The 12,571-nt window shown below is 46.9% G+C and overlaps 1 protein-coding gene across 1 annotated transcript in view; it reads right to left on the reverse strand.

Moving 5' to 3' along the window:
• Positions 1 to 1,563: 1,563 nt before the first annotated feature.
• Positions 1,564 to 12,571, reverse strand: part of CCDC69 (coiled-coil domain containing 69) — a 32,458-nt gene continuing 21,450 nt past the window's right edge. Inside the window, exons 5-9 of the mRNA XM_074360949.1 lie at positions 7,133 to 7,206; positions 6,016 to 6,117; positions 5,384 to 5,503; positions 4,406 to 4,503; positions 1,564 to 3,717 (exon numbers count right to left, since the gene is read on the reverse strand). Of these exons, the coding sequence (XP_074217050.1) occupies positions 3,540 to 3,717; positions 4,406 to 4,503; positions 5,384 to 5,503; positions 6,016 to 6,117; positions 7,133 to 7,206 (572 nt within the window). The 3' untranslated portion in view covers positions 1,564 to 3,539. The remainder of the gene's footprint in view (positions 3,718 to 4,405; positions 4,504 to 5,383; positions 5,504 to 6,015; positions 6,118 to 7,132; positions 7,207 to 12,571) is intronic.

Here is a 12,571-nt window from a genome sequence, read left to right on the forward strand (position 1 = left end):
CTTGGACAAACGCTCAGGCCCTGTGGCCAGGTGTGTATGTGATGGGAAACGGACCAAATGCATTAGTAAGTGTCTCCTGGCCACGCACCGTGGTCCCAGACCTTCCCCAGGTGGTGGTCATCGTGTTCTTTCGTCTCAGTGAAACAATCCATAACCTTGAACATCTGGAGAACAGCTGTGCGAAACAGTAGGCTACCCCCCTCCCCGACGAGTTTAGGAATTCATCAAAGGACTTGCTGGAGGGGCTGGGATTTGACCAGAGCCTTGTAGGAAGGGCTGGACCAGCAAAGACGTGATGAAGGTAAGCCTCCCAGAGGCCTTAGGAGGGAGAAAGAGTGAGGGATCATTGTCCCACTTGTCAAAAGTGGCAACCTGAGACCCGACAAGGGGGAAAAGAACACCCAGGTGGCTGGGAGACACCGGCTCCGCTAGGCCAGCATTCTCCTCCACATGCCCCTTGGAATGGTAGAATACCAAACAATGTCACCACCCCCTCCTCCAAAAAGCATGTTCTTAAGAAAACACTGCCTCTTATTAGCATCTGCTTTGGAGATTCAAAATGCACATCCACACGTGATAGACTTGGTGGTGTGTCTCCCCAGTTTAACTCTGCTTGACTGTTTCCCAAACACCTTTGCTGCCTTTGGGGAGGGATCACCCATTAACATGCCCACAGAACCAGAGAGCCACGACACCCACACTGGCAAATGCTGAGTTATTGCTGCCTCTCCGTGAGTAGAGGAGACCCCGGCTTCTCCCCCCCGGGACTTGAAAAGGGGCTTATCTTTTCCCCTCAAAGAACCTGGCCTTTCCGGTGCTCTGATACTCAGGTGTGGCCTTGGCCAAGACACTCCTTCTTTCCCTGAAGGGATACGCTGTGCCCCTTACCTGCCACTTGTGCCCCAGTCAGAGACCACACCTGGGGCAGCTGATGGACAGTTATTTTTTGTCCCTGCAGCTGGGCCCACCCCTTGGTGTCAGCGAGCAGGCCGACAAGATGTGGACACGGTGCGCCGGGAGAGCCAGGCACAGCAGAAGGCAAGGAGCAGCCTGTAAGTGGAAGAGACCCCGGCCGGGATGGTGCCAGCTATACCTGTTGGGTCATCAACCTTCAGAGCACGGGGACAGCTACCACCTGTGTCCTTGTGACCTGAAGCCCTTGTGTCTCCCCTCCTCTGCTCCCTGGAGTCTGGGTTTGGAGCAACGCGCAGAAGCAGGGGTAGGTAACTGTGTGAGCCTCGTTGATTTTGATGCCAGGAGGCGCCCCCACAAAGCAGAAAGAATGTTGGCACTCACCCCTTACGCTCTGCCGGCTCCTCGCTGCTTTCACCTCTTGATTCGGCCTCACTCCGAGTCTTGATCTTTTCTGCCAGCCTTCAAGCCAGTCTTGACTCCAACCCCAGGCCCCTCATCAAGGCTGGGCAAAGCTACGGCCCGTGGGGCACCAGTACCTGAGGACGAGCCCCGAACTGCTGGTGAGTCCTCTTACTGCTTACTGCTCCAGGATCCCAGCCCCGAGAGAGGACCCAGCCCTCCCTCTCCCAGGAAAACAGAGAGACCAAATAAACGTGGAATAATGTGTTCTTTTCGGTTCCCAGAGCTCGAATGCCCCAGGTGCGGGTGAGACCACAGTTCTCCTCACAGCCCCACAGGCTACATGCAGGAAACGCCCCTTCCCACAACCTGTCCCTTCTCCAGCCCAGCCCCTCTGATTTAAAAAGGTGTTTTCTAAAGTGCATCTGCAGTCTGAAGTGCTCAGATTGGGGTAGAAACTTGGGTCAAGATGTTGAGGAGATGCTGGCCACTTTGCTTCCTTCTTGGGAATCTGCAGTGCACATCAGCATATTCACGGTTCAGAGAAGTCTTGCAGGTTGCAGACCTGTTGAACTTGAGGGAACCTAGTTTCCCAGATTACTTGACCGTCCATTCTTTTCTTGGTCGTGCCCATTAACGTCCAATGAACTACCCTATCCTAGAGAGAGGCTTTGAGAAAACTTGACGTATGTGTGTGTTTCACTCCAGAGCTGTCCCCAAGGCTCCTGAAGAATCCGTGTGCCCAGGGCTGGAGAAGCAGCGCCACCTCTGAACTCCTAGAACTAGAAATGGACGAAGTCCAGATCTGGGGGCCTCAGGAAGGCAGTCTCAGATGATGGAGGAAGCCTCAGTTCCAGTGAGGACTTTTCCTCCATGCTGGCCCAGGCCCTAGGGCTGGGGGACCTCAGGCAAGGCCCACTGGTTCCTCTGAGCTCAGTTTGCTCTCTGCTAAAGCCAGATAAGAACCTGCTTTAAGGACCTTATGCAGACCCAGGGAGGGAGGTGTATGTGAAAGCATTTCATTAAAATGCTTATACAGGGGCGGGATTCTTTCTGTCTTCAGATGACGGAAAGCTTCCTGAGAAGAATCTTGAGTCCGCAGTCAGTCAGGACTGGCCAGGCCTGCTGAGCTCAGTGACTCCAGCCGCCCCTCTGCACTGATGGAGGCTGAGGGCCGGGTACTGGGGGCCTGGGGTCAGGGGCGGTAGAAGGAATTAAGTGGCGAGCAGGAGTGAGACACTGGCAAGGGGTGGGGGCCAGATAGAGGAAGGAGGAGAAAGACGAAGTCTCAGATCTGCTCTCCCAGAGCCTGGGAAGGACGAACAAGCACAGTAAGGTGAGACCTAGATGACAGATGAGGTCCTAGTCCTGGCTCTGTGGGTCCCACTCCCCACCTCAGTTCCCCCATCTGTACAGGGATGAGGTTCCAGCTGTGGGTACCCAGACCTGCTATGTGGCCCCCGGGTCCAGATGGCACTGAGACTAAGGGACCAGAGGGCTGAGGGGTGAGCCGTGCCAGGTGCAGGAGGAGGAGCAGCTCCGGACATAACCCCTCGGCTGATCAGACTCTGGGAACCAGTGGCATGCCCGATGCCCTGCCAAGCCCCCTGGCCATGGCTGAGCTGGCTTCCTGGCACCAGCAGCCCTCTCAGTGTTCACCTTTCCCAGTTTGATTCACACGGTTGGCCCCTGTCTGCCAGCCCCTATCTGACCTTCAGATAATCCTAGAATGGGACACCGAGTGACTTGAGGGCCGGTTGGTTGTTCAGTACCTCCAACCAATTTAGAGGCTGAGAGGAGGCCAGGGCGGGGGTGGGGGGAGCGTCTGGGGGAAGTTAGGTCACTGACGAGCTGGCAGCGAAGCTGACATGTGAGGACCAGGGGGTGGTCTCCTCTTGGTCAGATGACCCATGTGGCACGGGCTGCCCCTGGGGAAAGCCCCAGAACTCTCTTAGTTGGACAGAGAGAAGGGGGCACGAGGAAAGGACTCCTCTTGCTCGTCGCCTGGGCCACCTCGAGGGTTGGTGCTGCTCGGGCCCTTGGAAGCCCTGGAGGTGATTCCACGTGGCCCAAGCCCCCAGGGCTCACTGGGCACACATCCTGGCTCCCCCTCTCACTCCTGCCCTCGTCCCCTCCTGGGAAAAGGACGAGGGGCTCCTGCTGTCTTCTCTGCCCGGTCCTGGAGAGAGAAAAGCTGTAACACAGGTGTCAGGGCGGCCCAGGCCCTAGGTGGCGAGGAAGGAGACCTCAGTGGGGGTGACGGAGGCCAGGGGGAAGGCGGGGGAGGTGTCGGCCCCGAGGACCCGGTACAGCAGCTCCTCCTTCTTCTGCTGGAGCTGCCGCCGTAACTGCGTCTCCTTCTCCAAGGCCTCGCGGGTGATAAGCAGGTCCTCCGAGAGCTGCCTGTGGATGCAGAGGAGACCAGGGTTGCCTGTGGGGAACCGTCCCTCCGGACCTTCAGCCCCTGCAGAGACCAACCCACTCCTCCAGGAAGCCTTCCTGCAATGCGCCCCAGCAGGCCCAGCCACCCAGTCCCCAAGAGGCAATTCTAGCTGTTGACCAAGGAGTGCACCCTCACAGGCAGACAGCTGTGGGTTCAGACCTGCTCCGCCACTTAGATGTAACTCCAGAAAAGGTCTTCACTATTGCCAAATTTGTAAAATGGGAGTGACAAGAAGACTCTGCTCTTAGAGTAATTATGAGGATTAGATGAAGTAATGGGTATTTAACCAATTACCTCTGACACATGATCTTAGCTCTCATTTACTGAGCCCTCAGAACTGATTTATTTATTTGTGTATGTTCATTCATTCATTTGGCCTCTTGAACTCTAAGCTTCCTGTTCCTTCTTCCTGGGTTGGGCCGTCCCATGGAGCCCACACAGCCAGGATGGGGACAGACAGATATTAATCAGCACTGAGATGTAGGTTTCTGGGCCAAGCTGGTGCCTTGGGATTCCCAACTCCCAAGCAAGGAGGAGCCACATTCCCCAGACAGGGAATCTGTCAGTCCATTCCCTGGGTCTCTCTGCCAAATGGAGATTTTGGCAAAAAAGGGTGGGGATGGGAGGAGATGGGGTAGGGGCAGCTACCTGGACACAGCCATCTGGTTGCGGCCTCGGGCGTGGAGGTCCTCATACTCCTGCTGCAGGGCAGTGATTTTCTCCTCCAACAGCAGGTTTTTTTCCTTCTGTAACAAATAGGAGAGAGCTCAGAAAGCCCCCAGCTCACCCGGCACAATGTGTGCCATCCCCTCCCTCTTATCTGTGGTCACCAAAAACACTGAATCACTCTAGACCAAATGCTACATTTCATGGAGCAATAAGATTACTTAGAAAATTACAACTAAGGAGTGAACACAGGGCTGCCAACTTCTCACTTTGCCAGATGAGAACAATACACAAAGAAGACAGCCACTCACTACCATCTCAGCTCTCCATCAGTTCACAAGAGAAAGGAAATTTTTAGTTCTCCAAAAGTCACAAGGATAGAATCTATATAAGTTTCAGTGTTTCTATTATCCCATTTCACAAAAATGCTGGAACAGAATTTACAGGGAACATCTGAGATGGTCTGATTTAAAAACTAGGTGGTGTGGTGCACGGGAGGCCAGGGAACGTCTTCCCGGGCAACATCACATGATCTGTTTGGATTCAACCCGAGGTTCCCAAGGCCGCCCTTCTGGAGACAAAGCCACCCGTGCCCTCGACACTCACCATGGCCCAGGCCTGTCCTTGCTGACTGTGGCTTCCCGTATCTGTCTGATTTTTTTTTTTTTCAGCCTTGCCCTCTTCCTCAACCCCCACCTGACATGTGATATCTGCCCACCCCTCCTGACTGGCCAGGCCACCTGCCCCAGTGTCACCCAGTTCACAGCTAAGAGCAGTCAAGAAAAGTGCAGGACCTGGATGAGAGGAGCCACTGCTTGGCCAGCGTGGGCGGCAGGTCAGAACAGGCCCAGAAGGGACCAGGCTGGGCCCCCCTCCAGTACCTCCCCCTGCACCCATGACCGAGGAAATGCCCAGAAAGTAGGTGGGGCTGCCTCCCCCAAGCTGCTGCCAGCCACAGACCACTGTTTCCATGACGATCAGCCGCTTGTCCAGCTCGTGAATTCGCTCGTTCTTCATCTCGATGACAAAGTGTAAGCTCTCCAGCTCCTGCTCCCAGAACTGGCTGGGGCTCCCGTAATCCTAGACAGGGACACAGAGTGACCTCAGCAGACCAGCAGGCAGAGGCGGGCCTGGGCTACCTCCCTCCTCCCTATTCTGCCCCCAACTCTGTTTGACTTTCCCAAGCCACCTCCCCTTCTTGGTCCACGGCAAGTGCATAGTGTGCTCTACCTCATTTTAATCTAATAGCGCCCTTTGACATTAGTACCATCGCAGACGCTAGTAACCTCACAGAGGAACCTGTGGTTCACAGCGGTTGAGTTTAAGTCGCTTGTGCTAAGTGGTAGGTTTGCTCTTTGCAGCTAGTTCTCTCTGAATCCAGAGCCTAAGAACTTTACCATCTCACATGTCTCTCTTTTGGCTTTACTTCGCCCCTTAGTGACATGGGGACACTGTTTATCCCAGGCCTTCATGATGGTAAGAGTGTCAGGTCTGAGCCCTGACCTTGAGGAGGGATTGGCCTTTCCTTTTGCCTAGACTCTGACCTCCTTGGAGATTCAAGAAGAAGAGGCCCCAGGTGTTCTATCACCTACCTGGATGTGCTTCTTATAGTCTCGGCTCAGGATGGACTCCTCTACCCTCTTCATCTTGGCCTGGAAGACCTCCAGCTGTGCGGTCAGCCCATCAATGGTCTCCTGGAGAAGGGAGTCGGAAGGAGGGGTTGAAAGCCTGGCTCATAAATGCTGTATGGACCTCTCCACATCCCACGGAGGGATCAGTTTTGGGTTCTTCAGTCTGTCCTTGCTCTACCCGACAACGCAGGTTTAATCTCTTTCAGCTACTGCTTGAAACATACAGCCCCACCTCTCCATACCTGTGGGGACAAAGTCAGGGTGTTCCAGGCCGGCATCACCCCGACATTCAAAATATACACCAACTAGGCTCAGTGTCTTTCCCAGTCTCATCTCTCCCTGCTGCTGCCCGCTACATGCCTCTTCCTGCAACCAAACATCGTTATCACTCCTTCAAATGCAAGGTGCATTCTTGTCTCCATACTTGTCCCCTGCCAACGATTTCTTCCATCTAAACCTTGTCATTGCCTTCAGGATAGCGGAACCCCTTATGGTGGCTCCCAGGCTCCCACGATCTGGTCTTGCCTGCCTCTCCAGCCTCAGCTCTCTCCCACTCATACTCTATATCCAGGCATCTTGGATTTCTTTCAGTTCCACAGGTATTCTGTTTTCCCTCCTTTTCTCCATGCTTTTAACAGTTTTCCCCCCCTACCTAGGGCACCCTTTCTACTCTATTTCATCTGAAAAATGCTAACACACCCAGAGGGCCCATCTTAGATCTCACACCCTCTAGGAAATCCCTAACCGGCCACATCGGGTCAGATGCCTTCTTTTTTGCTTCCACAGGTCCCTGTGCATCCATCCATCCTTCTAATCACACGATGGCACCAGGCCATGGAGTCTCCAAGATCCTCCCAACACTCCTGGGAAAAGTAGGCCAACTCTCATCTCAAACCAGTTCCTCTTGAGCTAACCGTCTGGTTGTCACATCGAGGGACAGGGACCCATGGAAGACAATCACCTCTGTCCCTCCCACCCAGGTAGAGCCCTCAGGTTTGTTTGCTTTGGGGCTCCATGCTGCTTTCCTGCAGGTCCGCCCCTCCTCTCAGAGAGGCCGACCTGGCCCAGAGCTTCTTACCTGCAGGGCTGCCTTGGCCTCCTGGAAGGAGTGGGAAAGGGCTTCCTTCTCCTGCTCATAGGAGGCCTGGAGGACTGCAGGGAAAGGAGGCCTCTGTGAGCTCAGACACCCAGATACACCCCCTCAAGCCTTCTGACAGGACCCGTGAAGACCAGACTGCCCAGGTGGCGCCCACAGGGGCCAGGAGTCTGAGGAGGAGGCTTTTATTTATCCTTGTGCGTTATGGAATTGGGGCTGTGCCAGAAATATTTAATAAAAGCTCATACAAATGGCAACAAACTACATTCTGGGAAGAGCCATGAACCCTAGGAAATTGTAGGTGCCATCCACACCTTGTTAAGGCTGAGATCCCAACATCTTGCAGCAAGCTGGTTCATCTCAGATCACAGCATGCCGTGGAAAAGGCCCAGATCCCGTGTTTTGTCAGTTGGGTTAGCCAAATCATGGAATCATTAAATCGTGAGTTGTCAAACTGTGGCCCAAAAATAAATAAATAAATAAATAAATAAATAAATAAATAAATAAATAAATAAATAAATAAATAAATAAATAAATAAAAAAATAAATGAGGCAAGTACTTAAGATTTGGAGCCAGAGCATCTACCTGGTCCTAATTCTGCTTCTGTGAAACTGGGAAACCAGGAGGAGATCATCTGAAATACCTAAAAGGCCCTAGTGCCTCCACTGTGAAAAGTGTCAAAAACAAGCCAGGCCTAGCTGTCTGTAAGAGATGAGAAAAAGACACGGCAGGGCTCTCCAGGCTGGGCAGTGCTGTGCAGAGCTGGACTTGTTACCATCCCCCTAATCCACAGAGTTAGGTTTTTCATCCCGCCTCGTCTACTAAGTTCTTTTTGGAAAATTCCAACCTTGTCTCAGCTGAAAGGAGATAACAGGGAAATGACGGACCAGTGGATGGGATGGGAAATGAGACAGAGGACAGGAGAGTGTAATGCAGCCAAAGGCGCAGACGTACGGTGGGCTTGTGTCCCAGTGGGCAGTGACACAGGGAAATAATATTCAGTGATGGAAATGTGATAGAGCTGTCACAAGTTGAAAAATTGCAGGTTTGATTTTTATAAACTATGAGCCTAATTTTCTGAATGAATTTGCCTATCAAGGAAGGTTCGGTTCCAGGTAAGATGGAAGAAGCACACTCCATCCAGTCTCTCCTACTGAATATATAGCTATAAAACCTGGACAGCATGAATGGAACAACTATTTTCAAACTCTGAAAGAGAAATGGTAACAGGCAGACTGGGCAAGAAGACCAGAATTCGAAGTACCACTGAATCACTATATTTAAACAAGAACTTTAATCTCGTATCCAAATATTCAAAATGTCCAGGAGGCAAATAAATAAGTAAATAAATTAATTAAAATGCTCGGCATACAAATCCAAAGTTTCTCAGCATCCAAAGAAGGGGGAAAATCTCAACTATCCTGAGAAAAGACATTCAACAGATGCTAACACTAAGATGCCACAGATGTTGTAATTATTAAGAGACTTTTAAGGAAGCCACTATAAAAATGCTCTGAAGGGTGAATCCTCTTGAAAAGAATGGAAAAGCAAAAAGTCTTAGTAAATAAATAAATATTAAGAACCAAGGTGAAATTTGGGGGAAAAATTACATGAAGTAAGAAATTCACCTGATAGGCTCAATAGCAAAATAGACATGACATAGAAAAGAGCTAGTAAACTTGAAGAAAGATCAACAGAAATTATCCAATCTGAACAACAGAGAAAACATATGGGACAGAGCCTCAGAGACCCATAAGATAATTCCAGAATGTCTAACTTTTGTGTCATGGGAATCTCAGAAAGGATGCATTGCAAAATATTTAAAGAATTGACTACTCCCCAGATTTGGCAAACGTAATCCTATAGATTAAAGATGTTCACTGAACCCCAAACAAAGTAAACCCAAAGAAGTCTATACCCAGACACATCATTTAAAAAAACTAATGACAAAGAAAAAATCCGGGACAGAACTGATGAAAAATGATGCATTACATAGAGGAAGTAACAGTTTGAATTAGTGTGGATTTCTCACTAGAAACCTTGGAGACTAGAAGTACATTTTAGAACTGCTGAAATGAACTGTAAATCCAGACTCCCATATCCAGTAAAAATATCATTCAGGAAAGAAGGTGAAGTAAAGACATTCTAGATGAAGAACCAATCAAATAATTCATCACCAACAGACCTGCCCTAAAAGAATTACTCAAGGAAACTGTGAACAGAAGCCAAGCGACACCAGAGAGGAACTTGGAACTTCAGGAATATGGGGAGAGCAACAGAGCTGGTAAATACCTGGGTAAATATAAGACTGCTCTTCTTCCCTTGAGCTCTTTAAAACATGATGGTTAAAAGCAAAAATTATAACATTGTCTCATGGGGTGCATGGAGTATTCAATATACGTAGAGGTAATACATAAGACTAAGCACAACAGAAAGAGGAGAGGATAGAGACCTGTATGATAGTAAGGGTCATACATTTCACTTGAAGGGAAGAGATACAAATTCTAGGTAGACTATTATGCATATTGTAATTCTTAGAGCAATCACTGATATATATACAGACATACATGCATATATATATAAACACACACCCATACATATATATGTACACAAAGAGATATGGTAATTAAAAGAGACAACAGCTAAAATGAATACTAAAAATGTTCAAATACTCCAAAAGAAAGCAGGTTAGGGTAAATAGAGGATAAAAAGCAGAAAGAGAACAAATACAAATGATAGACCTAAATTGAACCATATCAATAACATTAAATTGTTTAAACACTCCTAATAAAAGACAATGTCAGAATAGGTTTTAAAAGAAAACCCCAGCTATGTGCTATTTATGAGACACCCACTTTAAATATGTCAGAGGTAGGTTACAAGTGTATGAGTGGAAAAGTAACATTTCAGAAGAAAGAAGATTCTCAGGAATGAAGATGTGCACTGCATAATGACAAAGGGGTCAGTCCTCCAGGAAGACGTCACAACCTCCAATCATTCTTTAAAGCATATGAAGCAAAAACTGGCAGAACTGAAAGGAGATATAGACAGTTACAGCTGAAGATTTCAAGACTCCTCAGTATTCAAGAGAAAAAGTAAGCAGAAAATCAGCAAGAATACAGAGGAACTAAACAAAACCATCAACAACTTGCTTTAATTGACACATGCATAAAATACTCAACCTTACAAAAGCAGAATAAACCTTCTTTTCAAGTGTACAGGAAAATCACAAGATAGACCATATCCTGAATCATAAAACAAGCTTAACAAATTATAAAAGGAACAAAATATAAACTATGTTCTCTGACCATAACAGAATCAAACTGGAAATCAATAACAAAAAGGGAACTGGAAAATCTCCAAACACTTAGAAGGAAATACACTTCTAAGTATTCAATGAGCCAAAAAGGACGTCTTAAGGGAAATCAGAAGATATTTTGAACTGAACAAAAATTAAAATATAAAACATCAATTTGTAGGAGGAAGATAATGCAGAGCTGAGGGGGAAATTTATACACTAACAGCTTCTGTCAGAAAAGGAGAAAGATCTCAAACCAATAAACTTCCGGTTTAAGAAGTTAGAAAAAAAAAAGGGCTAACAAAATATACAGCAAGCAAGCAGAAGAAAGGAAATAAGAGCAGAAATCAATGAGATTGAAAATAGAAAAGTAGGGGGAAAAATCAATGAAACCTAAAGCTGCTTCTTAGAAAAGATTAATAAAATCAATAAACCTCAAGCAAGCTTGACAAAGAAAAAAAATGCACAGGTTACCAATCACAGAAACTTAAGAGAGGATATTATAGACACAGAAGATACTTTAAACAGTAGTAAGGGACCACTATGAACAATTCTATGCACATAAAACCTGAAAACTTAGATGAAATGTACCAATTCCTGAAAAACTAAACTCCAAGACTTATCCAAGGAAATCCTGTAACTATTAAAGAAGTTGAATTTGTACTTAAGTACTTCCTGGAAAAGAAATGTGCAAGCACATCTTTTCTTTGTTTATTTGCTTTCTGTATATCCCCCTTGGTCAAATGTCTGTTCAAATCTTTCTGTTTCGCTGACAAATTCTACTGAATATTTTAAAATGATATGGTACCATCCCTTTACAATGTGTTCCAGAAACAGAAGAGGAAGGGACATTTCCCAGCTCATCTCATGAGGCCAGCTTTACCCTGATATGAAAACCAGATGGTAGAAGAAAAATACAAACCAGTAGCCGTTATGAACACAAATATATACATCTTCAGTAAAATATTAGTAAATCAAATTCAGCTATATATAAAAAGACCAAGTGGAGGTTTTGCCAGGAATGTAAGGCTAGTTCAAAATTTGAATTTTGAAACTCAAAATTTGAAATTTGAAAATTCAATGTAATCTACCATGTTAACAGTCTAAAGAAAAATTACATGATTATATGGATCATAGATCTAAATGTAAAACTTAAAACCATAAAACATGTGGAAGAAAATATAGAAGATCTTTGTTACCTGGGGTTCAGCAAAGAGTTCTGAGACATGACACCAAAAGCACAATTATAAAAGAAAAAATAACCAGGTGGAGAAGGGTATAGCTCAGTGGTAGAGTGCGTGCCTAGCATGCACCAGGTCCCGGATTCAATCTCCAGTACCTCCATTAAAGATAAACACATTTTTAAAAAATCTAATTATCCACCCCCCCCCAAATAAAATAAATAAATAAATAAATAAAATTTAAAAACTCATTATTTACCAAATTGAAGACTTCACTTTGTGAAAGACAATAAGGAAATATGGGGCTGGGGAAACCCAAACAGACTAGGGAGACAATATTTGCAAATACAAAGGACTTGAATCCAAAATATATAAAGATCTCTCAAAATGCAAGAGTAAGAACAAACAAGTTAATTAAAATGGGCAAAAGCTTTGAATAGACATTTGACCAAAGAGGATATACAGACAGCAAAGAAACAAAAGATGTTCAACATGATTAGTCATTATTGAAACACAAATTACACCCACAATGAGATATCACTGCCTATTTATTAGAAGAGCTAAAATAAAAATTACTGACAAGTGCTGGCGAGAAGCAACAGTGGAACTCGTCCATCGCTGATGGGAATGTAAAATGACGGTCCCCCAGAAAAGCAATTTAGTCATTTCTTATAGAGCTGAACGTTTCTCATATGACCCATTCATTCCACTCCTAGGTGTTTACCCAAGAAATTTATGAACACACACAGAAACGTGTACACAAACGTTTAGAAGAGCTCTGTTCCTGACTGCCTCAAGCTGGAAATGATCTGAATGTCCTGGGACAAGGGGATGAGTAAACACTGGATTACAATTCAGCCGTGAAAAAGAAAGCACTCGTGACACACCCAGCCACCTGGATGACTCTCAAAGGCATCGTGCTGAGGGAGCGAAGCAGATAT

This window comes from Camelus bactrianus, chromosome 3 (genome assembly GCF_048773025.1).
Source record: "Camelus bactrianus isolate YW-2024 breed Bactrian camel chromosome 3, ASM4877302v1, whole genome shotgun sequence".
In the NCBI taxonomy this organism is placed as follows: Eukaryota; Metazoa; Chordata; class Mammalia; order Artiodactyla; family Camelidae; genus Camelus; species Camelus bactrianus.